This window comes from Ammospiza nelsoni, chromosome 3 (assembly GCF_027579445.1).
Source record: "Ammospiza nelsoni isolate bAmmNel1 chromosome 3, bAmmNel1.pri, whole genome shotgun sequence".
NCBI lineage: Eukaryota > Metazoa > Chordata > Aves > Passeriformes > Passerellidae > Ammospiza > Ammospiza nelsoni.
Window position 1 is genome coordinate 45,013,311 of NC_080635.1, and position 27,818 is coordinate 45,041,128.

General features: G+C 37.5%; 1 protein-coding gene across 4 annotated transcripts in view; it reads right to left on the reverse strand.

Moving 5' to 3' along the window:
• ARID4B (AT-rich interaction domain 4B) overlaps nt 1-27,818 on the reverse strand; it is an 88,161-nt gene that overhangs the window by 7,750 nt on the left and 52,593 nt on the right. For 3 of the 4 annotated variants that reach the window (XM_059467423.1, XM_059467421.1, XM_059467422.1), the window contains exons 12-20: nt 24,886-24,958; nt 23,745-23,839; nt 22,543-22,640; nt 22,070-22,337; nt 20,906-21,078; nt 10,914-11,159; nt 4,541-4,625; nt 3,607-3,799; nt 1,007-2,215 (exon numbers count right to left, since the gene is read on the reverse strand). In XM_059467423.1, coding sequence (XP_059323406.1) covers nt 1,007-2,215; nt 3,607-3,799; nt 4,541-4,625; nt 10,914-11,159; nt 20,906-21,078; nt 22,070-22,337; nt 22,543-22,640; nt 23,745-23,839; nt 24,886-24,958 — 2,440 coding nt within the window. The remainder of the gene's footprint in view (nt 1-1,006; nt 2,216-3,606; nt 3,800-4,540; nt 4,626-10,913; nt 11,160-20,905; nt 21,079-22,069; nt 22,338-22,542; nt 22,641-23,744; nt 23,840-24,885; nt 24,959-27,818) is intronic. The other variant, XM_059467424.1, reaches the window with a different exon arrangement.

A 27,818-nucleotide genomic window follows, 5' to 3' on the forward strand; every position in this document is an offset into this window, starting at 1 on the left:
ATTAGCAAAGCAACACAGGTGTATTTATAGAGAGGTACACACTGACCTCTTCCAAACTCTCCCCTTTAAGGAAACACATTTTGTTGTGTACTTTCAGAAGATCATTTCCAACAGAACACTGAAGGTAACACAAATTTAAGGGCATTTGGAAAAAAAAAAATAGCTAATTGCTAGCCAAAATCCACTGAGCTAAAAAAACCCACTTCTGTCTCAGGTTTGTACACAAAATGTATTTCCTTCCTGTGTTCATAATTTTTAGCCACTGTGACACAGTGAAAGTAGCTGCACTTTTGATGAACTGCAAAACAGCCAGTCACTTTCAGGAAAAAGCTTTTGGATCTTGCCTTGCAAGCAGTTAAAAAGCAGGCAGCAGTAAAGTGACATCATGGGCACAAGTTTTTATTGTCCTCCACTCTCTAGTGGTTTCAGGAAAGGAACTTCAATCCAAAAAATCACATATGAAAGTGAAATATAGCTGAAAAGGTCAATGCTTTTATCAGCTTGACTTGAATCTTACGAAGTTAATGTTCTAGAAAAATACAAATTAGAAATGACTGCCTAAGCACCCTAGCAGCAAGAGGGCTTTCTCCCCCAAAACAAACAACTTACAGAGAATCAAATTTTATGCAAGAAAAGCATCTCATGCTTCTAAGGACAGTGCTGAAACTGCTTCCATCTTGCTACAGTAAGTGTTCCTTACACAAGGTATTACAGCTTGCTTTGGGCTTTTTTACCATATCCAGTATAAACTTCATTCTTTTATCCTTTGCCCCTTGGTGAAACCATCACAATTTCAAACAAAAAGCCAATAAACTTGCTGGCAGATTACATTTTACTCACGAGATGATTATGCCATTTCCACACATCTGAAATGGACAGCAGGCTACTACTTCCTGCAACAACTAACTTCCCTGCACCATAATCAAAACAGAATGAAAACACATCAGCAATGTTAGAAATAAGAGCTGGTTAGGTTGGAGACAGCTCTGTTTACCCTTTCCTTTACCTTTTTCAGCATGCTCTGGCTCTGGTTGATTACTACTACTGGAGCTGACGCTGGCATCAAAACCTGTTGGAGAAATATTTCCCTCAGACTGGAGGTCCTGCAGCTCCCCTGCCACACTGTCCACCTCTATTGTGCTATCTGTTTCACTTTTGATGCTTCGTATCTCTTCTTGATTCGGTGGCAGCGTCTCAGAGACAGTGACACTGGACTGATGTCTACTGGACTCTGTCACAGTTACAGAGGAAGGTGACTCAGGAGTTGTAGGAGGCGTATTTAGCACGGAATTGCTGCCGCTGCTTGGAAATTCAACCTTCTTCTCACCCACTTCAGTCGGTTTTTCCTCAACAGGTTTAACATCCACACTTGCTGGCAAAGACTTTTCAAGTTCACAGTTAGGCAAAGAAATGCCTTCTTCTGCAAGAGTCTGCAGTTGCTCCTCTCTCACAGCATCCTCGGGAGCAGCGTGTGGAGGAGAAGCAGCAGCCTCAGTGTCAGAGTCTGAGAACAGCTCCTTCAGCGTCTTCTTTGGCCACTGCCCTTGGATACTTGACCACACATCTTTTCGATCCTTTGCTCTGGTGTTCTGAAGTCTTTCATCAGAGTTGTTTAGAAGCTTTATTCTTTTCTCTCCCACTTCAGAAAATCCGGAGTAGAAAGTACTTGTCCGTAACGATTTCCTTTTCTCCTCTAGTCCATTGTACTTTTTCGTTGGAGCGATTTTCAGTTTAGATTTGTCTTCCTCATCTTCGTCTGAGGAGCTGTTACTGCTGTTTTCTAAACTAAGGGAGTCTTTGTTTTTGGACTTCTCATCCTTTCTGTTAGGTGACACGGTCTTTAAGGATTCCTCTGCAACACAGTGTCTTCGCTTACCACGCTTCACTTGTGGTTTTGCTGTTTTATCCACCATCTCCTTCTTTCCATCCTTTCTCTTCTTTGTGGCTTCATCTTCTCCATCGGAGTCACTAACTTCAGATAACTCTTCCATCTCTTTCCGCAATCTTTCAGGAGACTTGGACACAGACTTGGGCAGCACTGCATCTGTAAGAGCTTTAGTTTCTTCTGGGAGGGATGAACCGCTCTGTTCTTTCAGACGGAGTTCATTTTTATCTTGGCTCACGGCCTCGGGCTGAGAGTCCTCCTTGCCATCGGCATGAACATTCGGGGCACTTTGGTCATCTTCTTGCTCACTGTCATCAGAACTTTCAGAAGCTAATTAAAAATAAATCCAAACAAAACAAAAACAAAACAAGAAAAGTTTGCCTTGATTCTGATTACAAAGAATTACTGAGAAACACAAAACAAAAAAAACAACTAAAGAAAACTGTACAGATATGAAGACATGCTACAGAGATCTAGCACTCTCTCTCTTAAATGGTACTTCCTGAAGAGTTCAATAACTCATGGTATAATGGCTAGATTAGAAACTAGGAAGATTCTCTGTTATACATCTCCAGGAATTTCTGAACAGGTAGAGAAAGTATAGAGTGCATTAATCCATAAAATACGAACTTCTGCACCCAAACCAGTAACTGAAGATGCCCTTACATATTTCTTATGGGTGAAAAATACTACCTTTATCTGCCTTTTTTCCAAAGCTCACAACACAGACATCATTTTCCCTGGAAAATCCAGAGTCTAAAGGACAGAACAACACCAAACACACTGGATACTGTCTAACAAACCAACCAAACAATCTGATCATCAGCCTGGAAAAAAGGAAGTGAAAGCAATAAAGAAAGGCACTTAGGGAAACAAACGGACAAGAAGAATGTAGGACAACTGCAAGAAAATTCAGGGTCAGCAACAAAGAAACTGAGAGAAGAACAAAGATATATAATCCCAAAGGTATCAACAGCAATCTCATCCAGCGCAAAAAGATACAGATTCAAGGAGAAACTCAGGAATTGGCTCAAATATATATATATATATATAACTCCTTGATTTGTAAAGTTAATTACAGATTAATTATCACACTAATAGTATCATCACTAATTGGTTTTTGTTTCTCATTTCCTAAGGAAATTAAGCATTATGGATTATGTTGATTGTTATTCTACCAACAGTTTTGGAACTCAGTGGCCAGTGTCAGCCAAGTTCAAATAAGTTGGAATGATAATTACATACACACAGCTTCCACAAAAGTTTGTGGTTACTCAAACTACCTATACCATACATGATTTCCTTCTCTGGAAGCATGCTCTAAACTAAGAATGAAGAGATGGAAGTAGGTATTAAAATGCTGCTGTAAATGAGTGGGCAGGGAAACACAGTGCTAGCAACAGACACGCAGATATGAATAATGGGTACTATAGCTTAGGTAAATCAAAATTAAACATTTAAAAGTTAGATAGGAAGCAAAAAGCTCTATATCAAACAAACAAACAAAAAAAAGGATGGCTACACAAAATGTAATGGCCATTAACACACTGAATTCACAGAAACTTCCAACACTGCTTTTGTCCACGGGTTATTTCTGAAGATGATGGTATAATTAGCCACACAGACTCAAGCATTTAGTTGCATCAGTTATTCTATGTTGTGTCATTTACTCCTGTTTAAAGGCCATTTACAGAATTAGAAAAAGCTTTAAAGTACAGTACCTTGTAGTCCATTAATGATAGAAGTAATTTCTATTGATTTAACTGGAGCTTGTTCAGTATTTTTGGCTTCAGTGCTGTCAAGTTTGGACCCAGTCTCTGGTGAGGTGCTGGTGTGAAAGGGGGGTTTTGACAAACGTCGCAATTTGCAAGGTTTAGGAGAATACTTCTCTTCCTTCTCTCTATCAGTTTTATTCTAGGTGAAAAAAAGATACAAAAACTCTTCTGATTGGAGCACACATCTTATAATGGATTACAATTAAATCATGCTTACAGTTATCTTAAACATTCAATCTGTAGAGGAAAGCTCTCCTCTTTGTTTCAAGGACTACAAATACCTTCCTACACTTCATGCCAAGACCTTTCTACTGAAGACAGGGACTTTGTCAACAATAAAACAAATGGGAAAACAAACACAACTAGTGCTTGAGGAGAAGTGGCACTGCAGCATGCCAGGCTCAGCAGTGGCAGAAGGAAAAGCTTCCTTGCAGCCCACTGTCCAAGAAATATGTCATCATCTAAGCTTAAATATCAGTTGTGGAAGAATACATTTTGAAAAAAATCTTGGCAATAAAATTATAGAGTCCCATGCACATGGATTAGTCCATAGATTGGCACTGCAGAATCAGAGAGATCTCAAATTTCACCCCCCTCAAGCTGGCTCCCAACACTGACAATAATCTGTATCCTCCTCATTTGATTTCTGTACATTTAATTAAAAATTCAGGAAAGAAGGAAAGGAAGCTTCCCCTCCTCACCTCAAGGAGCAAAGCCAAATTCATGATGAAAAGACATCCATGTTTAAAAGGCTATCAAGTTGCTTTGCCTGATAAGCATTTGTAGGCCAATCAAAAGGTCAGGAAGGGAGGCGAGGATTACTTAACTATGTATCAAACTAACACAGGGAGCAACAAGAGAAAAAAGGGAGAAAAACTACCTTTATTTTCTTTCGATGCTTAATTTTTGGTACATTTTTGTCAGCTGGTCTCACTATCTTGTCTGCCTTTATCCACTCATCATACCTAAAGAGAAAAGGAAATCATACACATTTATCATTTTAAGCAGATAATCACATCACAGTAGAAATTTAACTGAGGAAAAACAGAATTAGCAGCTATATAAAAACAGAATTGGAATTTGAATCAAGTAATTTGTGGAATTCTCAAGTCTGTGAAGTTTCAGCTAAGGTTCAGAGCATTAATGTCTTTTTACACTGAGGGGTAAATGCAAAACCTATTTTCCAGTCTGCACAGAACAGCAGAAATCCATGTATGCAGGTAAAAAAACTAGCTGAATGAGAAATCTGTACTGACCTCTAAAAGGTATATTCCTATTTACACACTGTAAAACCTTAACAATGAAATAAACAACAATAAAATAAAATAACAAAATAAGTCCTTTCAACTACATAAAATGTGACCAGTTAATAAAAATAAACTCTTTTGATCCTGAGTGACTGCAAAAAGTTATCTGGAGTGAGTAATACTTTGGAGTCACCAGCTTTGAGTCACTGACTTCACAGGGACATTTTTCAGTTCCCTTTCTGTTAAAGGTTTCCACTTAGCATCAGAGTGATGCAAGACAAAAATATACTAAATAGCACCAATATATTAACAACAGGCATCTTGTTATTCAAGACTGGACCTGTTAAGTACAAATCCAAGACCAAAGAAGTACATTCTTAGTAAGAATAGACTGTAACTATGGTACTGGGCTTGCCAGATTGTGTATTTCTGAAAAAGTCAAGAGTCATTTAAATATTTTTTTTCCTCCTGATAACAATAAGCTGCTTTACTACTTAAACTGTAAAATCAAGAACCATATGCATAACAAACAGTTCAATTAAAAATTAGTTGGTATTAACTTTGACCTGAATGTACATATAAACAAATTTTGATCCTCCTAGGTAAACCTAAAAATAGAGGGGAAAAAATCAACTTTAAAAACCCCAAAACTCGTACAAGACGGAGTTGAGCACAATCACCATGCTGGTTTTCCAGCTGGGCTTACTTGATCATAATTTTGATATATGACTACTGACACAGTCCTAATTCAGCTTCTTTGCAACCACTGTCAATTATATTCACAGTATTGACATAAATTAAAGATATTTAGGGAGAAACATGCAAGTTTCCAACATGCTTTCCTACATAAGTTATGATCTATACAAGAGATTTCAGAAGGTAAATACTGTATTCTACTAACTTAAATGTGGCATAATAATGGGTGAAAAATGAAATAGCAGCAGTCTGAAACACAGCTTTCCAAAACAAATTTTTTCTGCTTTTTCAGCTCCAGGTGACAATAAAAACCACAAAATCTCACAGCAGACCATGCAGACTGTGATACACCACGACTGTCTACACTGCTGCAGACACCACTGCCATTGTACTGTTACACTGTCATTAGCAGGTGAAATGTCAGTAAACAGGTTCAAAACTGAAATACAATTCTGCAGAGTACTTGCTCATATGGAAAAAACCCATATTCTGTGAGACTGGGAAATCTTATTTGAAGCAATCCTTCTTCAAGACGAAGACATGTTTTGCCCAAGGAATACCATGAAGTGGCTGCCAAATGGACTTTGTGACCCAGAGAAATGCAGGAGTCTTTTATTAGATCTAAATACATGCAGGAAAACAGCACTAGGACCTGACAAACACATGGTGAAAAGTGAGGATTCTGACAGTGTCCTTTCTGCCTCAGCCACATTGCTAGAATACCAAATTTGTATTCACTCATTCTTATGCATCTCCAATAAGAAATTAATCTTCCTCCTATGCAAAGTCTGTGCACAGCCCACACTGTCTGAGATTCACAGCAACTGCAGTGCCTGCTGGGGCAAGAGCTGACAGACATGGGGGCACACTGAACCAAAGGAGAGAAGTGCAGCATCTGAAGAGAACAGCTCTCCATGCCACAGAGTCCTAAACATCACAGACTAGAAACAGTGGTCATGCAGCCCTCATCTCAAGCAGCACAAATTGAAACACCAATGTGTGACAGTCACAGTTGCTGGCCAGAGCCCATCCTGCTTTACTCCTGACTGCACCCAAACCAGCAGGCAGACCCTGCAAGGAGGCCACAGAAATCTCCCATCTTCTCCAGGGACTCAGCTGCCCCACACTTCACACTTTTGCATCACACAGCTCCTTTCACTACTCACATATCAGATACATATGGTTTGTCTAAACCTAAACTGGACCCCAGGCTCAAACAGATCCTGCAAAAAAGATACATTCCAAGCCACAGCTGACAACCTGACCCTAAATTACATTCTCCTCCCCTGCAAGGAGAAGCACCCTGAAAGCTGCATCTAAAATGGTGTGTGTGACTCAGACTTGAGCCTCTTTTCAGAACTGCACCTGCTAACATATGAACACTTACTTCATCACTAATCTTACTTTGGACAGTCTGTTCACAAAACAAAATTAACCCAAAAATATTAGCAAAGAAGTTCTTCAGCTCTCATTACAAGAAGCATGTACTTTCAGAGAACCTGGGTTGTTTTACTGCAGTGCTGTCTTTCACATGTACTTGCCTCACCACCCTAAAGTGAGCAGATGAGAGTGGGGAGGAAGGAGAAAATATGGGGAGCTGCTCCTAAAAGAGGTGACACAGATGTCTTTGAAAATCAAGACGGGGGATTTAATAAGGAATTATTGTTTACTTATTTTTTTAAACCAGGCTTCATATGAAATCCTGGAATGCTTTCATAAAGAAAATCCCCTTGCCTTACCAAAATGAAGACAAGGAAGAGCACCTTGCATCAGAGTATGTACTGATACTGTTACATTCACAGGCACTACTTGCAAGATAAAATGCACCACAACACACACTCAGAGGCTGCACAGTTGATCTTCCACACCAGTACTAGAGGAGAAACAAGGAAGAAAGCACACGTGTCCAGACTAGAATTATAGTAGCAAAGGTAGCCCTTTTCTCAGAAGGACAAGTGACCTCAACAAGATAGCAAGTCTTGGCAAATTCACTGAAAATGTCCGGTACACTATCTGTAGCTGCTAAAAGGGGAGAACTATTTTTTTTTTTTCTGTGATCAAAGAAAGGAGAAAAACTAGTCTGATACTCAAATACTGAGATATTAGATGGTGATTCTAGCTTGCCTAATTCCTTTTTCGTTTTTTTTTTTTTTTTTAATAATCCCTTCCTTGCCCCTCATTACTCTCCAAGACCAGAAATTTTGCTGCACATTTAATTTCAGTGGTTGACAGCAAAGTAGAAAATTTGTTTATGAAATAATCTTTCAACAAACTTAGACAGAAATCAGTATTTTCACATGCAGATTTCTGAAGGAAAGAAGTGTTGAAAATAATAAGTTTTGGCTTTAAACATTTGAAACATTCAAGAATAACATGTCTTGTGATATTGTACCATAATGACACACAGTTTCATCAATCTAAATGCTTTTTAAATATGCACCCTCTAATTACTGGGAATACACTGCAGAAGAAAGTCACCTCAAACACACAATGAACTGTTCTTTGCACTGGGAGCTGAAGATTAAAATTACAACAGAAGGAACTGGCACCATAAGCCCCAAAGAAGTTTAAGTTACATATAAAGCAAATACGTATTACACGTAATTCAGAACATCACTGTTCTGTCAGAAGTTTCTCTGTATTTCTCTGATTTTTCTGGTAATATGTGGTAACATAAACAGGTCCCTCTAAGAGGGTAGAGATTTCTACCATTCCCTTTGACTACAAGTCCACTGAACACTACCATTCAGAGACCTTTATCAGGCACACACATCACCTGAATCTCAGAAGGTAACAACAAGATCCTTTAGCATAATACTGTACAGCTTCTCCACTTTCTATTTACTCTTAAAAAAAAAGTTCTACAGTTCTTAATGTCACTGTTCCAGAGCATTTAAAAAAAACCCAACTAAAAAACCCAACTAATGAGGATGAGTATCAAGTTTACCCACCATCATTCCAAGTACCCTAAGGAATGTGAGCATGCCCACACAAACAGTTATTCTGAATTCCAGACTGATACTGAAATTACCTTGTGATAAGAAACATTAGTAGCTATTTAGGATTTCTGCTCCAACTTATGAGTTTAAAGAACAGGCCATTAAATGGCATACCTGACCAAAAGGGGAAACAGGAAATTCAGCTTTAAGGAGCAGAAGAATGACAGAATTAAAAAAACTCTGGATGATGAGCAAATCCTAGTTCAGTACATCCCCTTACTGTACACAGAGTATTTGTCCCTGCTAAGTAATCAACAATGAATAAGGAGAGGAGGGAATTGCTTCCTACCCAGCTAAGGCAGTTGCTTTTCCAGGTTGTCACTTACTGAAAGCCAAATCAAGCTGTTACAGCCTACAAGACTAATCCTCACAATACTAAACTGTCAAAGTGTTTAGATGCTGGCTAAAGCTTACACACTCTGTCAAATCCATAAATTTAAGTAATTTTACATGTATGAAAAAGAATTGACCACATTTAGCAGAGTCCATGCACAGTCCCATAGCTAAACCTCAATCACTCATGTATTTTTCAGTGAGGAATCCTATCCCCCCCAGACCTTTTCAAAGGGCTCTTTTGAAAACCAGGTAAAAATATAAACTCAAGTCCTGCTGCCAGAAAGACCAAACAATCAACACTCCTTACTTCTCAAATGAGTTCACGTTAACTGAAAGTGCTTTTATTGTCAAACATATCCTAGTCACAGAAATAATGCCTCTGACATCAATCTGCAGATTTGCTTAAAATGCAGCGTTAAAAAATTAGAATCTTGATTTCTCCTTTAAGAACTGGGGTGCTGGAATCTCCAAGGTGAAGAAGACTCATTTCTGACTTCTCATTTCTTCAGATTTGAAGCAGAACTGCTCAAGTAAAATTCTCATCATCTCACCTCACAGCACGGATAACAGCATGATATTTGCTCCAAAGAAAAATAACTTCTATGCTTACACATGAATTCCAAAACAAGAGTTTAAAAGCAAGAAACCTCTTGGAATGGTACACACAGTAGTCTTCAGTGAGTAGGATGAAAATTTCGGCAAACTGCACTCCAAGGGAGTCCTCCTCAATAAGAACTGGACCAGAACGCAAGTCACACCCCAGCTCCCACCTTGAGCAGGCTGCATCTCCCCTCATCTCGTGACTTCACAGCCCACTATGCTCACAGATGTTGCCTGAGGACAGTTTATGTCAGATCCTATTCCTGTAGATCAATGTAGATCAAAATTCTACAGAAGATCGGTACCAAAACTGGCAAGAGCAAGATTCCTCCTCGGCAGCAGCACCTGGAAATCACCAGGCCTTGATGCAAGGAGGTGAATTCAAGGCAGCAACAGAAGCACTGCACTTCTCTGTAACCTTTGCTAGCAGATCTTGCTAGAACTGAATAAATGGCATTTGTCCTGCCCTCTTGGCCGGCAGGATGACAGATGAAGGTTATGAGAACCTCAGCTTTCCCAGAAAAGGAAAAATAAGAAAAAAGTACCTCAGACTTGTCTCAGACTTGTAGGGTTTTTTTTTACAGACAGTAATAAAGTTTAAAAGATAATATTTAAGGACAATGAGCAATTACATGGAAACTGAGGAAAGGAGCAGATATATTTATAAGACGCTAAAAAATTTTAGTTTTCTCCATTGTTTTCAAAGTTGCTTCAAGTTTTAATTAGCAAAAACAATGTCCGAAATAGCAACAGAAATACTTCAACTTATTTCTATTAATGCTAGACTGAAGACAAAACACCCCATATGCTCCCACTTGTATTAAAGAAAGCATAAGAAGCCACTAGGCTAAGAAGAGTCTGGCTGGGGAGGAGGTGGGGTAGGGAGGATAGATATAAGATCAGATGAAATGCAGTTACTTGCTGTGCACTTATTTGCCACTAAGAATCTTGTTGTTTTCCAGTTAAATATCCTGTACACCAGCAACAGGGTGCTGTTGCTGTGCTTCCCTGACAAGAGTGAGCTCCCTCAGCTAAATGCACTACTCAAACACTGAATCAGAGAAAATCGGCTTAAGAGAGCCAGAGGAGGAACCTGAAAAGAGAGATGTATCACTTGCATGGGAAGATCTAAAAGTAAGATGGGGAACAAATGAAGCCTTCTTTGAACAAGTGATTTTAAGATGATTTTCAAAGTAACTAAAGCCCTGTATTTATATAGTGTTAAAAATCTAAGTTTCATGCAGTACAACGACCTTCACAGAACACCAATACTGAAAGTTTAGGACTCCAGATGTCTATTAATTTAGTTTTTAAAATTCATAAGTGTATTTGAGAAGTAATTCAAGAAGTAATCACTAACTAAAACTCAAGTTACCTCACGTTCCATCCACAGTAGTGCACCAAGTAAAGGACTTCTCCACCTTCGATGTCAGAATCTTTAATACTAGCTTCATACATTTTTTGATTTTTCCCTCTGCCATACCGCACTTGGACTTTCATGCCTGGTGGATAGCATTCAAACTCTTCTTCCTCATTGTTATTGTTGTCTTCTTCCTCCTCCTCCTCTTCCTCCTCCTCTGCTTCTTCTTCATCTTCATCTTCTTCCTTATTCGTGTCATCTCTTGAAAGGTTTAAAAAATTGTAGAGTTAATATGAGATACTTCATAAGCTTTTCAGTTCCAAACCACATATATTGATAAATATTGTGGATGCATTAGAGAGTGGGAAACAGGAGGCTCCAAATATGAGAAACTCTACTACAGCTGAGTAATATCAGCAAAATAGGATATAGCAACACACACAAAATCCAGTGACTGTAAGGTGTAAAAGTGACTAAAAGAAAAAAAATTCATCAAAATCTTTATGAGTAGAAGTTGTTCAAACTCATCTTTATTTGATTCTTGCATGCAGTCTCTTTGTTTAAATATAATTTTCTCACTTAAAAATTAATTCTTTTCAACATAGAGAAAATTTCCTAAATTCCCTTTTTTAACCTACAAGTTTTACAAATGCTTCTTGAAACTTGCTTCTCAAAAAAACCCTTCTTTTATTACAATACATGAACCCTATCTGAACAGCTTGAAATTATTGTGTCCATAACCAGATTTTGGACAAAAAAAACCCAGCACCTTATGTGACTGTATTAGCAAATTAAACAACCTGTGCTAATTTATGACCTTGTCACTCCTTGCCAATTACACCAAAAGTATTCTAAATATGTCAAACTTGCATTTAATTACTATATAAATACACAAGCAGGTGTTCACTGCTTTCAGAAGTAAGCTTATTTTGAACACATTTTTAGATATTTTGGACCAATTTTCAGAAGCAGTAAGAACCTACAAATCTTGCTAGTTTCAGTCAATGGTAGCTACAGGCTGCTCAGTTATCTGAAAATTACCTGCAATCAGCTTAAAGAGGCAGACTAGATTAAAGAAGTTAATGGGGGAAAAACCTTCTAATCTTAATTAGACTTATAAAGCAGCATTATTGGCCCTTGTACCATTCTAATCACACACTCTGTGCAACACAGAACAGACTTAGTTGCTAACTAAATTCACAACAACTGCAGACTGCCAATAATCAAAAAACCTGAAAGATGGAAGAGGTATGTTTGGATATCTGGATAAGAGAGAACATAAGCTCCAAGTCTGATTCACACCAGTATTTTAGTTAAGCTTACAAACAGAGAAGTCTGTATTAATAATCTAAACCTTTCCATAACATTTTCAGTAGAAAATACTCAGATAAGCCAAGCTACCTTCTCTCTGCAAAAGGATGCTCCTTTGCAGAAGTAAAACTGCAGTATTACTACCGAATGAGCTGGCAAAAAGTAATTCAGGACAATATGCTAAATTCAACTGTAGTACAACCACACTGATTTAATAAAATAATTACTTCAGAAATGAATGTTGTCACATATATATATATATATATATATGCAGAGACACACTAAATATACAAATACATATATGTATATACACACATGTGCATACACACTGAGACAAAGGCTAAAAAAATCCATATTTGTCTAGTACACCAAGTCTCAGAAGACATATCTATTCAGGTATATATGGCATGAACTGTACAGTATAATTCTAGAAGGACAGTATTTTAATTTTATTTTTTATGTGTATATGTATGTATATGTATAAATATACACACACACAAAGTCTCAGCCTTCCAGGAGATATATAGACAGACAGACAGATATAGAACTATATACTTTCAGTGAACCACTTTGCTAGTGAAGTTAAAACCATCAGGGTTAAAAATGCAACATGAACAAACGAGCTTTGAAAGCTCACTTATGGCAAAATTTACTCCCCAAGGAAATCTGGAAAAAAGGTGCCCAAAGATTCAGATGAAAAATCCCTGAATAGAACTCCACAGCTAACGACAAAAAGCACCAACTAATAATTTAAATTAAGTTATACTCTCTGCTGCACTAAACAAAAACCACTAGCCAATTTCAGTACAACAAGTATTATAATACAGAAGTTTAAAAAATGGGATCAGAAGCAGAGCCACCACCACTCCAAGAACAAGAAGAGCTTTTGATTTTCCATTACTAAGTACACTTCAAAACTGCAGTGAACCGAATTCTGCCTTTCTACTTTTTTCTCTCCAAGATCTAGGGGCACAATCCTTAAATGCTGTCTGCAAAGTAAAGTATGCCTATGCTGGAGATTCAGGGTTTTCCAGACACTGGTAATTATGGTGCCAGTGGCTTTTCGAAAGCTGAACAAATTTGGAGCCTCTCCCATCTTGGTGTCCCAACACATGCTACAAAGATTCCATGAAAATACCAGAAATTGGTTCCTTCTGGAAGAGATGTGTGAAACCATCATAGTGAGTAACTTGGATGGTCAAGGAGATGGGAACAGCAGGCTGAACATAGGTGGAGGGCATGTCAGGAAGCAAAAGCAAAATGGCAGCAGAGATGGCTGCAATTAAAAAGTGTTCTAAGGAGTGACTTGGTTAGCAATCATAAGCTTGAGGTTTTTGGAAACCAAACAGAAGCAAAGAACATTCATCATTTTGGAGCAGAAAAATCCAACACACTCATAGAGCTCCTGGAACAAAAAAGCAACAAAAAAATCCCAACACAAAATCCAAGAACACATACCAACAGTTGCATGGAAGATATTGTCTTATAATGCCATAAATAGTTCAAATCTGGCAGTGCAGACAAAGGAGAAGCTGTGACTGCCACAAAAGTGAGGTTTCTAAGAGGAAATTGTGATTGTAGGCATCCAGTATGCACAGTCATAACTTCATTAGTCCATGTATGTATGCGTGAGATCATTGGATTTTCTTCAATGCTGTTTAGTCAAAATCCCATTTGGGGGAAGGGCAAAAAAAGAGAAAAGAAAAAAGAAACAAACCTCTTGGCAGCAGACAGTAATTGTCAACTTAAAACCAGTACCAAGCAATATCTACCACAAAGCTGCAACAATTTGAACAACCCCAGCAGCAGCTGGTGAAACAAGGCAACAGCAGATGTACAGGAGACACAGCAATACAAGTGTAACTCTGTTCCTGAATCCAAAGTATTACCAGAAAGCTTATCAGGACTCAAAGGCACTACAAATTACAACCACAGACTAAAAAGAATACCCTCACCCCATCTCACAAGGACTGGGAACATAAACATTCAGAAGCAAGAAATTAATGAATTAAAATGCAAAACTATTTGTTAATAAAGTAAAACCATTAAAATATTTAGAGCATACAAATATTGCTTATCATTAGTTTCAAAGGACAAGGCAACATCCTCAAAAGGCTAAAACCATACACAGTAGGTCACTCTCAGTCAATATAAAGATTTAACACCAACAAGCCCACGATTAAGTGTATTAACAACCGGACGTGGTTAACAAACGAAACACTGCTGCTCTTACACCACTCAAGAAAATGCAGCATCAGGCAAATCTCCTTCAGCCCACACTCTCTGGCACTAAACACGAGCTGTTACAAAGCCCAGGTGAAACCTATGAAACAGTGTGATTTGGAACATTACATCTGCCTCCTAGAATTCCTGTTTTGCAGCAAACCTAACCCTACTCCAGTACACTTCCCCTGATGCACCAAACTGGTACACACAGCAGGTGAGGTGGCACATGCAAGATTATTTTTTCAGGGGTTATTCTAAAATTTGAGGAAGCAAGATTATTTCAATTATTGGCTTAATTAAGTCATTACAGTTAATTGAATCACCAGCAGAAATAAACTCTAGTATAATTGATACTTCAAGATTAGGAATTAGCTTCTATTTTTGTTTCCTGCTTATTTTTTCCCTTTTCTCATCCTAGAGCATAATTTAACCTCTACTTTTCATACTACAGAGCTGAAAGATGTTCAGTCTCTTTTCAAATTGCCAATCACAGATGTGATGGTGACTTAAGGTCATCAAGTGACCTTAAGTTTTAAGGCAGAGAGGTCACTGAAACCTTTACTCATGCCATGATAATGGAATCTCATCTTTAATTCCACAAAATAACACATCTCCAAAAATCACCAGTATTTGTCTACCCTCTCAGTCTGGTTTTGGCTGGGATAGAGATTTTCTCTCCTTGGTAGCACAGTGCTCTGTTTTGGATATACCAGGGTGGGAGGAGAGAGTCAGTGGTTGCACGCTACATGACTGCCAGTTGGTTTGAACCACAGCACCTCTGAAGTTACAAAGAAAATCTGAAAATAGAAGTCTCAGGGACTTCTGTCTGCACACAGAAAGTTGGAATAAATGCAGTTGGGGTCCCTTGTCCCAAGGCAAGGGGAAGGCACTGCCTTGATCTGAGTCACACCTGAGTTTGTACAGTCCACTTCAATCATGCAGCACATTGGCTGTGATCAGTGTGCTCCTCTGCTGCCAGACAGGTGACAGGACCTCACATGATCACTTCTCATCACTCAGCCACGTGCTGAAACATTCATCAAAAGGATAAAAAGTGGTTCCAAAGTCTGACTGAAGAGTACAGCCCCTCCTGTTTTTACAGCACTGGTTCACATTCGCCTTGGAAGCATCCAGTATCTGATGAGTGTTTAAAGACTCTCCCACACATGTAAGCCTTGGTGACAGCCACCATGGTTAATAACCTACACAGTGACCATTTTCTGTGTAAAATATGATGGCAGAACCACTTTTCCCAAATCAGACGTCTCCCTTCCATTCAATACAAACAGCTAGTACACTTACACTGCCACTCTACACTTCATTATTGTGTCATCTGCAGCTTATTGCTTTATCAAAAGCAGTCATTACATGTATGTATGTATCAGTCTGGATTCTATATTAAGAAAAAACAATCAATTAGACTGTTTCTGAAAACAAGACTATGCAATGAACTTCTTTCCTCATACAAAGCCAGTTGAAATACATAAAAGAACACACATCACAAATAAGAGCACTGAAATATATTCCTATAAATAAACTACTAAGTATAGTTCTTACAGGCATTTTCCTTTAGCATACACACCAACAGTTTAAAATTCTGAGCATACATTTACACTACACAAGCACTGAACATGGCACATTGTTCTCCATTCTCCCAAGCTAATCAATTCCACATAAATTCGAATTAAACTGGAGAAAGCTATCTCAATATATAGTTCTCAACTCTTCACAAGCTAAGAGATATGCCTTTTATATCAAATATTCTACACTCCAAAAGATTCTAACCTTCTTGCTACCATTTCAGATCCACCACCACAATGATGTGTCATTTCAAGAGATAAGGACCTGAAGAAAACATTGTCTCTAACAATGTCTTTCTTCCATACATGAAATGAAGCTTCTGACTATTATATAAGCCCACTGTAAACTGCTTTCAGAAAATCCCTAACTGGTGTTATCAGAAAATTTAACTCTTGTACAGAAAGTTTCAGTAGCAGCACAGGCACAGCAAGTAGATCTCTTACTCTACAGGGGCAATACCCCTCAGTAAAATCCTTCACATGAAACCATGCCCATCTTGACTTAGTTTCCAACTACTGTTTTTTTTATTCCTAGTCCCCTCCTATGGCTTACAGGAGGGAAAATGTTACTACTGCATGAAAGATGCATGTTAACAGCTTTAAGATTAAGATTTTTCCCTTGCACGTGAATGAATGGCTGATAGTCTTAAACAGAATTAAACCAAAGACTAAATGTTTAGCATTTTCACCTTATGATATTGTCAAAACATGATAGTACCAGCTACCAGAAAACCACACCATAAAGACCTAAACCATCAGTCCATCAGTATCAGACAACCAGAAGTGTTTAGGTTTCTTAAATTCCTTAAGGACATTTGTTCGTGCATTCCTTGGAGAAAATAAAAAAAAATTAAACCATTTTCAAGAGCAAGAAACAAATAAATTCAAGAAGTTTCTAAGGCCAAAGAAGGGCTTGTGAAAATGAGTCTGATGAGCAAGAACAAGGCAAGATCCAGAGATGGCAGCCCTTCCAGGTGTTAAGGCAGAACCTCAGCCACAAGAAAAATACAAGAACAAAAGCTCTTGCTATGTCTATGTACTGGAATTGGGATTCCTAAAAGAATTTTGCCCAGGCACCTCAAAAATCTGAAGATTACCCATATATATGTCTGCTGCCAATTTTTGTTGAGAAGCAAAGATTACCGAGATTCTCAGCATTTAAACACTCATTTCAGTATTAAGTTCTTGATAGTGGTCTGTTCCAAGTGCCTCAGAGCAAAGTGTTAAAACCAAAATAAAACACAAAACCAACAAAAAAAAAAAAAATTCTCAATAAAAACTCCAAAACGAACATAGAATTAACTATCTGGGGGGGAAAAAATCTTACTAATATTGGTTGCATAGCAATTAACCTACACTTTCATTTCCAAACTGCACCTACTATGAAATTTTTAAAGATTTACCTGTCATTTTATTAGCCTGTACTAAAAAACCCATACTTTCTAAAATCTCCACTAGGCTCCTGACCTCCATCTCTTTGGAACATATTCAATTGTCTACACTGTTCATTGTGTAGAAAAACAGTTCTGTTCCCCATTTGCTGACTTTGACTCAAGTGTTCAACAAGTTAAAACAGTTGATATTATTGGATGCTACAAAGGAAACAGCACACCAACCATGCAATGCTACATTTGATTTCCACAACATCAAGTTTGTAGGAACTTCTGAAGAAGAAGGATTTTGAAATTTCTTCTTTATTCATTGGCCAAGTATAACTATTTTTTGCATGCTATGTAAAAGGATGATTTACAAAATCAGTTTTGTAAAGGACCCTCTGGGACAGACACATTACTGGCTTTTTTTAAAACTTGTTTTAATGATCACAAGTTGTACAACCTGTATTGAGCACAGGTATCTTCCACTAGTCACAGGAAAAAAGAAAACATAGAAAAAAAGCGAACTAGAGAAACATGTACAGAATAAAGGGCAAAGTGCCCTTTGAATCTCTACTCTCAGTGCTCACAGATACACAAGAAACTGGCACTCTGGGGAAGACAGGAAGAGAAAGTTCAGCCTTTCTTCCTCTTCATCATATTGTTAAAGTCTGTGTAGGTGGAATCATACAATTCAAGTGGTAGCAATCTCAAATTTGAGATGCATGGGATTGCACTGAGAAACAAAACTTGGAGAAAATAAACAAGCCTGGCTTCCAGCAGTATTTCCTGAGATTTGGAAGCTGGGAATTACATCCAGTCCTCCCATAAGAAAGTCAGCAAGAAGAAACCCAGAAGTTTTTCTATCCTCATGGTTCCTTGTGTCTATAGACAAGCTACATGAACATGTCCAAAGTCCTACAGATATAAACACAAAGAGAAAACTCTAAAAGTTTGCCTAATATAACATTAGATTTAATTTGTTTAGCTATTTTGTTAGGACTGTGAAGGACAAATGGTCCATAACTTAAAAAAAATTATAGGAAGGCATTTTAAATACACCAAATAACAAAAGCTCAGTCTGAATTTCACACTGATCTATTTTGATTACATTTCAGGTACTGGTGTGTGTGATTAGTTTTCTACCTAAAAATGCCTGCTTTCATTTTGCATTTCAGTTCAACAAACAACTCCAACCACAGTATTTCCACCTTTGTATAAGTTCTGCCACTTCTAATCCATGAAGTCGGGTATAGGGAAGTATAACATTTAATACGATGCCCCATAAATTTCCTTTAAGCCTTTATGTTAGCACTTAGGATGACAGTGACATTTTTAAAAACTCTTTAAAGCTGATACAAGTGCATTTTGTACTCCCTATCTATCTGAGAGGGTAGAAGGGAAAAGTAATCATGCTAACAGTGCTACTACAATAACACTGCTTATAAATACTTACAATTACCTGCTATAAGTGTTCAACTATTGTAATTTAAATTATCCCTTCAAACACAGCATACCTCCCAGCAATGACCACATCACCACCTACACCTCTTTTTAGAGTTATTCTTTCCATTCTAAGCAACTCATTACAATCTTCCATGAGTCATAATAGCAAAAATACTAGTTGGAAGACTTTTCCAGTCCGATGAGTAAGGAGGAGCAGAGGGAAAAGAATTCACTCAATTGCTATCAGGTGAATTGGGAAAACTTGAAAGGAAATTCTCTACAGATTTTTGTTGTTTTCATAAATAAAAAACCAGGAAGACTAATAACATTTTTGATAAAATAAATAATGCAAATTGACATGAACTGGGTTTAAAAACACCCCAACTTACAAAAATTAAAATAAAGGATTACTGACAAGCATATGCAGCTTTTAACTTTTCATGTACCATTTACTGCTCCAGCATGGTAAGCATGAAACCACCATACTTTTCAGGTATATAAATAAACATAAAGTAACACCACAAACATACACACATACAAATACAGAATTTAGAGAACTTTAAAAACTGCTATTCTCTGAGCATTGCAAAGTTTTCCATCTATTTAGCTCCATATTTTGAAAGCAGCATTGTAAAATCAGTCTTTAATAATCCTGAAAATCTTGCAAACCTGTTAAAGTACAACTCATCTAGTTCACATTAAAAATAGCAAATGCAACAAAGTCCAGCAATTAGTATTTTAAAAAAGAAAAGTTTACATAGGACACAAACAAAATCACATCCATAAAGAAAAGGCTCTTCAACTGAATTCAGGTAAACTTGGTTTTTCTGTATTCTGCATTTCTGAGTTACAGAAATTGTCAATGAAATCTCACTGAAAATATTCAGGAGGATAAAAAGTTTTTACAAAAGGATCATTCCAGAATCCACTAAAAAAGTCAAAATCTAAAATAAAATAACTACTACCAATAAATCAGAAATTAATATACTAAACCACGACATTCTGGCCACAATTTTTAATGGGCCAGAAGAAGCATTAAGAGCTAATAATATTTACACAGAAGATCAAGACAAGACAGCTGATCTACTAATCAACAAAATTGCTGGAAAGAACAAAGGAATTACTGGTCAGGCAACAGATGGTATTAACTACAAAAAACCCAACAAAACCCAACACATCCCTGATAAACAGATTGCTGTGAAAGTATAAGGAAGTGTCATTATCTGCTTTCCCTCTTGTAACAGCTTCTCCCTTAAGCATCTGTTACTGGGTTTTACTGAAGACAAATACTGTATTAAAAGCGATCTATGTGACCTCTAAGGGGAATTGTTGTGTTCTTAATACCAGAAATCATAATGTATGAGAGTTTTAATTGTAAGAATACGAATTGTTAACACACTGGGGATTAATGAGGACTATGTTCTGGTTGTAACTTTTTTGTGTGGCTGCTGAAAAACACTTGTGAGATTTTCCTGCACTGAAACAGGAAAACCTGCCCATTCCATGAACCAAATGATAAATGATTCACACAGACTCACTGATTAGATGGCCCTGAGCATCCCTATTATTTCCATCTCCTACTTTCAAAACACCTGTCTGAAGGTCTGCACAAGAGACTCCTGCCAGTACCAGGCCTATTCAACAGCAAGGCTGTTAACTGAGCAATGCAAGGTACTTCCATCTTTTCCCACGTTACACACCCCTGTCCAGAAGCAAAAGCTTGTGGCAAACCACAAGTTTGCCTTATACTTGTACCAAAATCAAGTATGAAAATACTCCTGGCAATGACTGCAATATTTTTGTATTAAATCAGATAGTGACCTATGCTTTGTATATTCTGCTCTCACTCAGCTTACATTTAGTCCTGGAACCTATAAAGCTTAGGGTGCCTTTTCCTTTAAAAACAGATCAATGAACTTCAACGGCCTAACCACAACAAAGTTATGAACACATTGGTCTCTGGAAGACACAAGTCTAATTAACAAAGGCATGTCTGATTCGAAGTTCAAATTACAAGACTAAAATTAAAAAAATGCCTATGTCTCATTTGATTAGAAACAGCATAACTTACCCTGATTTTTCTTTTTCTTCAGCATCTGCATTTACTGTAGAATTTTCCATTTCTTTGATCTTCTCCTCTTCTTTATCCTCCAATTTGATTTCATCTTCAGTTTTGATTACATTTAAGTCCTTTTCTTGATCAGGCTGAGTAAACACAGAATCTGGCAAATTTTTTTTGTTTCCCTAGGACAACAAAACCTTTAGTCAACTCACAAGGTGAAAACAAAGGATTTAAGAAAAGGCAGACAAAACACACCCAAGTCGTAAGAGCAAGACAATGCTACGGTGTGGGGCTTGTCCTAAAATTACAGCATCTCTGCTGCTTTTCCTTTTGAAAGTGTTAAGCTAATCCTAACAGTTTAAAGCTGCAGCCAGGGTCCTAGCTTGTTTTATCACAATGATATTGGCATCCAGCTCTTGGACCTGGACTGCAAAGCAATCCCAAAGACAAACACTTCACAAAGCATGTTTCCATTTGGGATGCAGAAATACTAGTACTGGTCTGTGTGAGATTGCTCCCAGAGAATACCAGCCCACATTACAGCTGTGTTGCACACTGACTTGAGGAGCCACACTGCTTCCACAGCAAACTCCAAGGCCTGTACAGTGCAGCACATCAGTTTATGGCCCTGAACTTCCTCTGCTAAAGCCACTGAGTCAACAGTGGATTGTGAAAAGGTATAAACATTTGGTTCTCTGAACCACTAAACTATATTAGACCATGTGTACATAATATGGCCCAGGTCTTTGTAGAGCTTCACTGGTTTCATTGGAACACCAAAGTAACAGCAGTATTTATGAGTATTATTATGAGTATTTACATAGTTAAATGGATGATGAAAATATCAGCAATATAGTTAGCTGTGAGCATGCATTACCCAGATAAAGATAAAGCTGGATGCTAATTAGTCTCCATTTCACCCAGGAAGCCCTCAAATAAATGAAATGTTGGACCTGTTTTCTAACAAGTCGGACATTTTGACATCATGACCCCCAAAAACAGGCACCTAGGGTAAATACAGCTCAAAGGTCTTGTTCTGAATTAGGTTTACAGTGAGCTTTTGTCTTATTTTAAATCCATCATAGAAATTTCCATCTTTATATTAATTCATGGTTATTAACACACCAACAGACTTTATAAACAAGATACAAGATGAACTTTAAAATATATTACCAGAACAGAGGGCTTATCATTTTCTTTACTTTCATTATCATTCTCAGCTGACTTTTTTTCTTCTGGTTGTACTACTGCTGCTTCTTCCTGCTTGCGCTCGTCCTTGTCCACTTTTATCTCTTTTGCATCCTGCTCTGGATCTTCACGCATCTTCAATTCTTTTTCTTTTTCACAGTCTTTACAAGGCTTGTTTGTCACTTTTTCTGGCAATGCCATTTGAAATTCAATGTTAGCTGATGTACAATATTCTTCAAAACCATAAAGATATCTAAAAAAAAAAAATTGTTTGTGATAAGCAAGTTTGACTAAAGAAGGAAAATCCAACCTAGAGAAGCTAAACATGGGCAGGAGGTTTAAAGCCTTAAAACTGCATTATAAACAAAGAGTTATGGATTTTATGTATATTACTCCTAACACAGCATCACTTCAGTTCATTGTAGTTTTAGCATAAACTACATGGCTTTGTCACTTACTTTCTGTATGCACATTTAACATTATATCCTGCAGCTGAATTTAATACAGGGATTCCAAGATCTTGATAAACTTGCTTCCACACTGCTCCACTTTCAATCTGTTAAAGACAATGAAGTCATTGTTTTTGAATTAATTCACTGACAAAAAAACTAAATTGATAAAGTTTACAGCTTCAGAAAATAAATGTAAGTAATTTACTCTGATCTATAAAATTACTATTTATCACACACACAGTATTTCACTGTAATGCAAACTGCTGTCTAATGTAATCACTTTAAGCAATTTAGCATTTCTGCAATGCAACAAGCCACAGCAGGCTTTCCTCTCCAGGTGGCAATAAAACAGAGGAAAGAAAATATAGCTATCAGAAAAATCAGTACATCATCTTTTCTTTTTATTTTATATTTAAAGTAATTCTTAAGCATCAGAGCTAGAATTTTAATTAAATTTGAAAGAAAAAAAGAAGTCAAAGCATTAGCAGTACTCAGCCCTGGTAGTACTGCACCAGCCACAGTGCCTACCAGTCTGTCATTATGTCCTTAGCATGCCCTTTGGTGACAAAGACCCGTGACGTGCCCATTTCTAACCATCTGTGAAGGTAAAGCAGATGTACTGCAACACCCAGTACCACATCCTGTCCTGCCTGTCAGAAAGGCATCACTGCACAAACAGACCTCCTAAGCTGGCAGGCTACATTCATGGGAAGCAGTTCAAAGCACAAACAGAATCTGCTTGGCCATGAAATCAATGTATTTCAATTACTCCTCCCAAGACCAGTCTCAAATTCTTCTTTACACTGCCCAAAATAAATAAAAATGAAGGGCCTCACATCAGGCCACTAAATTGGTTGTCTTTGAGATTTTACTGAGCAGTGACTCCTTTCACATGGAGGTAACAACTTTATCAGACAAATGTTTCTTGAAGTATTACAAAAACACATGTGCTGGCTGATTTTTTTTGCAGCAATAATTAAACATGTTGAGTAGATGTATAATTTGTTTAGCTTCTAACTAGTTCTGGTTCATGTTAAAACATGGCTTTTAGAGCTACACGGTGTCTTATGCAGTCATAGTAGAAAACTTATACATCTAATGGTCCTGTGCTATTTATCAGTACTTCACAGAGTAATAAATTATTTCACAATAATAAAGAGCATCCTCAGGTTTTATGGCTCTGGAGTACTCATCATACTAATACTCACGTTATCAAATCCTCCAAGCTTGTGTACAAGTCTGAATAATTTGAAGAGATTCAAATTTCTATATCCTAATACAGGTCGTTTGTTAATGGGAGTCCCTGGGTAACAAAAACAGTTGTTAGGGTGTTTTGAAATATTTTTTTCAGAATAACATGAAATTCACATCATATGCACTATTATTAAATACAATATTTTAAACTCCATCTCCTGCATCTGGTACTTTCTTTTCATTAAACTTAAACTCTACAGTCTTACTGAACTAGAGGGAAAATGGGTTCTGTTATTTAATGCATATATATAATGTTATTTAATGCATATATATACATTCTTCCATACATTACTGAACATGCAGAAATGATGCAAATTTTCTTGCTAACTATACTGTACGTATTTTTATTTCATCCACTGAAACAATTACACCTGAAACTGCAATAGTCCTTTCACTGATTTAAAAAAACCCAAACCAACTCTCAACAGGAGCAAACCCATAATGCTTCAAGAGCTGAAACTTCCTATGCTACTGTACTAGTAGTAGCTACCACATTGTCATCTCTTGTGAACAGTTTAACTCATATGGCAATAAGAAGATGCTAATTTAACCAGTTATAATAGTAATTTAAATACAGATACCCTCACTCCTGCCTTTTCTTGTAATATATAAAAACCTGGTAAAGATTTAACATGATGACTGATACTGGCTTTCAAAAACATCTCAGTCTATGGATAATGTTCATGCACTTAAGTTAGCAGGATTCACAAAAGAAAATTAGCACAAAGGAAATGTATTTTTCCATGACCTAAAAGATGTATGTGTCAGTATTTTAAATTTATTAAACTGAGAATATAAATTATTATGATTGAAAGTATTGAATGTTTGATTATACACACTATAAGTACACTATAGCAAACACAGTACAATATATGCAAAACATAATAGGATAGATATTTATATATATCCATTTATTTCTGAAAGCAGAAATCTGGGACTGCATTTTAGGAGATGAGTCAAGTGACAGACTCATCTTCCAAATAGAAGGGAAGACAGAAGGCATAAGCATAGTTTCCCTGTTTCCAAAACTGTACTGCAAAGCACTACTAGTTTACAGGCTCGATTTTTTAAAGTACTGCTCATTAAAATGCCTACCTCTGTCTTCCATGAACTTGTACAATTGCTGAAGAAAGTTCTCACGTTCTTCAGGAAACGGCTCTATTTCCTCCTGTTTAAAGCAATGCATGAAAGAAAACTGTCACCATTCTGAGTTACACTTCTTCATTAAGAAACATAAGGCAGTGATAACTTCGGTTTAAATGTTTAAGTTTGTTTTACTGTAGTCAGCAACAGGATATGGCACAGAGAGATACATGCTCTCAGCGCTATGCCACATGAAACCAAGTTTTATAAACTACAGTGTTTCAAAATACATAAAACATTGACTGTAAACATACATCAAGATTGGATTTCTGACTGATCACTGAAGTATCGTAAGTGACACCATAGATCAAGAGGTGTTCTCAATTTCGTCCATTTATGCAGAAAGTCTGGGAGACAGCGCTAGTAATGATCAAGAGATTCTATCAGAAATGTCAGCTCTATTTCTACTGCAGTTAAGTGACTCCTTGGTTCCTGGACAGACTACGTCACTTTCAGAGGTGAAGTCAAAGAGCAAATGGTGCTTGCACTTTCTTAGGAGTTCTAATCCACTGCACTGGCAAACCGCAGCCAATGGCACTGCATGCGAACTGCCATGGGGCACCAGCTGGGCGCGTGCTGAGCAGGATCAATCCCAGAACTGAAATAACAATGGATATTTTGGAAGTTCAGTTCATTGCACTAATAAACCTTTGTATTAGATTTACTTAGATTAATAAACAGTGCAGTTTCATAACAAAGCACTATGGCTTACTTTCTAACACCTCATAATTTCTTTGGAAATGGGGCTTGTCACAACTAGTAGCAATAAGATATTAATATTTCAAATTCTGATGACTGAGCTACTGCAAAACAATACACCAAATATGAGTTGATTAATGTTTCATACTACCCGTAGAGTTTCCAAAAATAACTAGTTATTCGGTAATCTAAAGTATATTATTTTTCTTTGGTGTATTTGCATTCCATGTTTAGAATTTCCATTCTTCAACAGTCTCCCTTGCGCTAAATCTTAAAGCTTCACCTACCCTGAAGCAAGGGGAAAAAACATACTGTCTTTGAAGTCACACTAAGACAGTTGAAAAAAACAACTGAAACAGAGTATCATTACTAAACAGAACTGGGAAAAACAAACACACACAAACAAAAACAAACCTCAAGCCCTCCAACATCTACTGAATCTATTTAATATAGAGATGTACAGCTGAAAATAAGGTCAGGAAAGGCTGTAACTATTATCAAGGAGTAGGGTTTTTTCTTATTCTGCACTTCCTCTTACCCATTAAACGCACTTGGATGACATCAGAGCAAACAGGCAAAAAAATTAAAAACCAGCATTCACAATATGCTGCAACAGCTACCCTTCAGGTATAATTACCAACAGAAATGCAATGAAAATACTCCAGTCTTGCAAGGGCAATGCAAGAGGCAAGTCTCTGCAAGGGGCGTTACATGATGGGCATTTGACATCCAGTGTACCAGCAGAGCTCAGAGCAGGCAGCTTTGATGGGCTGGGTAAAGAACTGTAACCAATATACTAGAGAGCCTTTTCACAGGGCAGGGGCACCACAGATTGGCACATCTAGCCCAATTCTTCTCTGACAGGTACAAGGTGGTGCTGCAGCTCTGCATGTAGTTCAGATAAAAGCCTAGTTAAGAACATTCATATTCCACAGGCCATGGAAAACAAATTACTTGTGGAATAAAACTCCAAAACTGCATAATTCTTTTAATTCTTTTTTTTTCCAACTCCCACAGCAGGTACTTGGAACAGACTTTTACAAGCATTTGCTGGATCATGAAAAACAGATCATGAGCAGCTACTTGGGTTTCTCATGTTCCTCATCAGTAAGAAAAAACTTGCCATAACACATTAGTCTCACAGAACATTTAGGGGAGGGGTGACAGGCGTCACTGAACAAAACCTTCAGGAAACCCAACAATATTTTGAGGAAGGAATGTTTTCTTTTTAAATACAGGGCGAAATAAGGTAAAGGTGATGAAGAGGCTGAATAAAACACTCCTTTCCTACTATACAATCCAATGCCTGAAGGTACCCTTCTCTATCCTACATCTCTAATGTGATAATTCACAGAGGTGCCAGAATGGCAAGTCAAGGAACACTCCTTAATTATTTTTCCAGTAGAGAACAAAGTAACTTTCTACAGAAGTGTGCTAACATGGAAAGCCTAGGACCCTGCATGCCTCTGAAAAGCATTTACACTTTCTCAGAATCTCTACAGAGTCAGTATGTATTATACTTTACAAATAGTATCTGTTAATAATCTCTCAATCCACTCAGACAACAAGGTTTCCTAGATAATGCTTTGAAGCAGGCATATCACACTGTCCTATTTGCTTATTTTCAAGTTACACAACCAGAGTGCTAGCTGGTCACTCTGCAGTCCCTAATGTATTTGTCTATGCTACAAGTCAAAACAAAGTGGCTTCTACACAGGATAATAAAATCCAGGAAAACAACAACAAGTTTTTTGCGACACACACAGTACTATAGTACAGCAATGGGAGAGAGGTCTTTGACGTCTCTTTTACCTACCGTCAGATTTTGGAAAGCAAAGGAAGGCCATCTTCCAGTCTCTTCCATTAGGGGGAAAAAAACCCAACAAGGCAACTACTTTTCTCAGAAGATAAGTACAGAGGATTTGCATGTCAACTCCTATCTATATAGGATGGAAGCATGTATATAGATAGATATGAGATATAGAAGAGCATCTATGTATGTATATACAGAATGGAGTGAACATGTATATGGCACAGACATATCTATTTTTGAAGTCCGTGGTGACATCTTTAAGAGCTTGGGTTTTCTGTTTTGTTCTGCTTTACAGGTAGTAGGACCACAAGGATGGCCTGGGGGAAGCCATCATGTCCTGGGAAGCAGTAAAACAACCTGCAGGTGGCTAAAG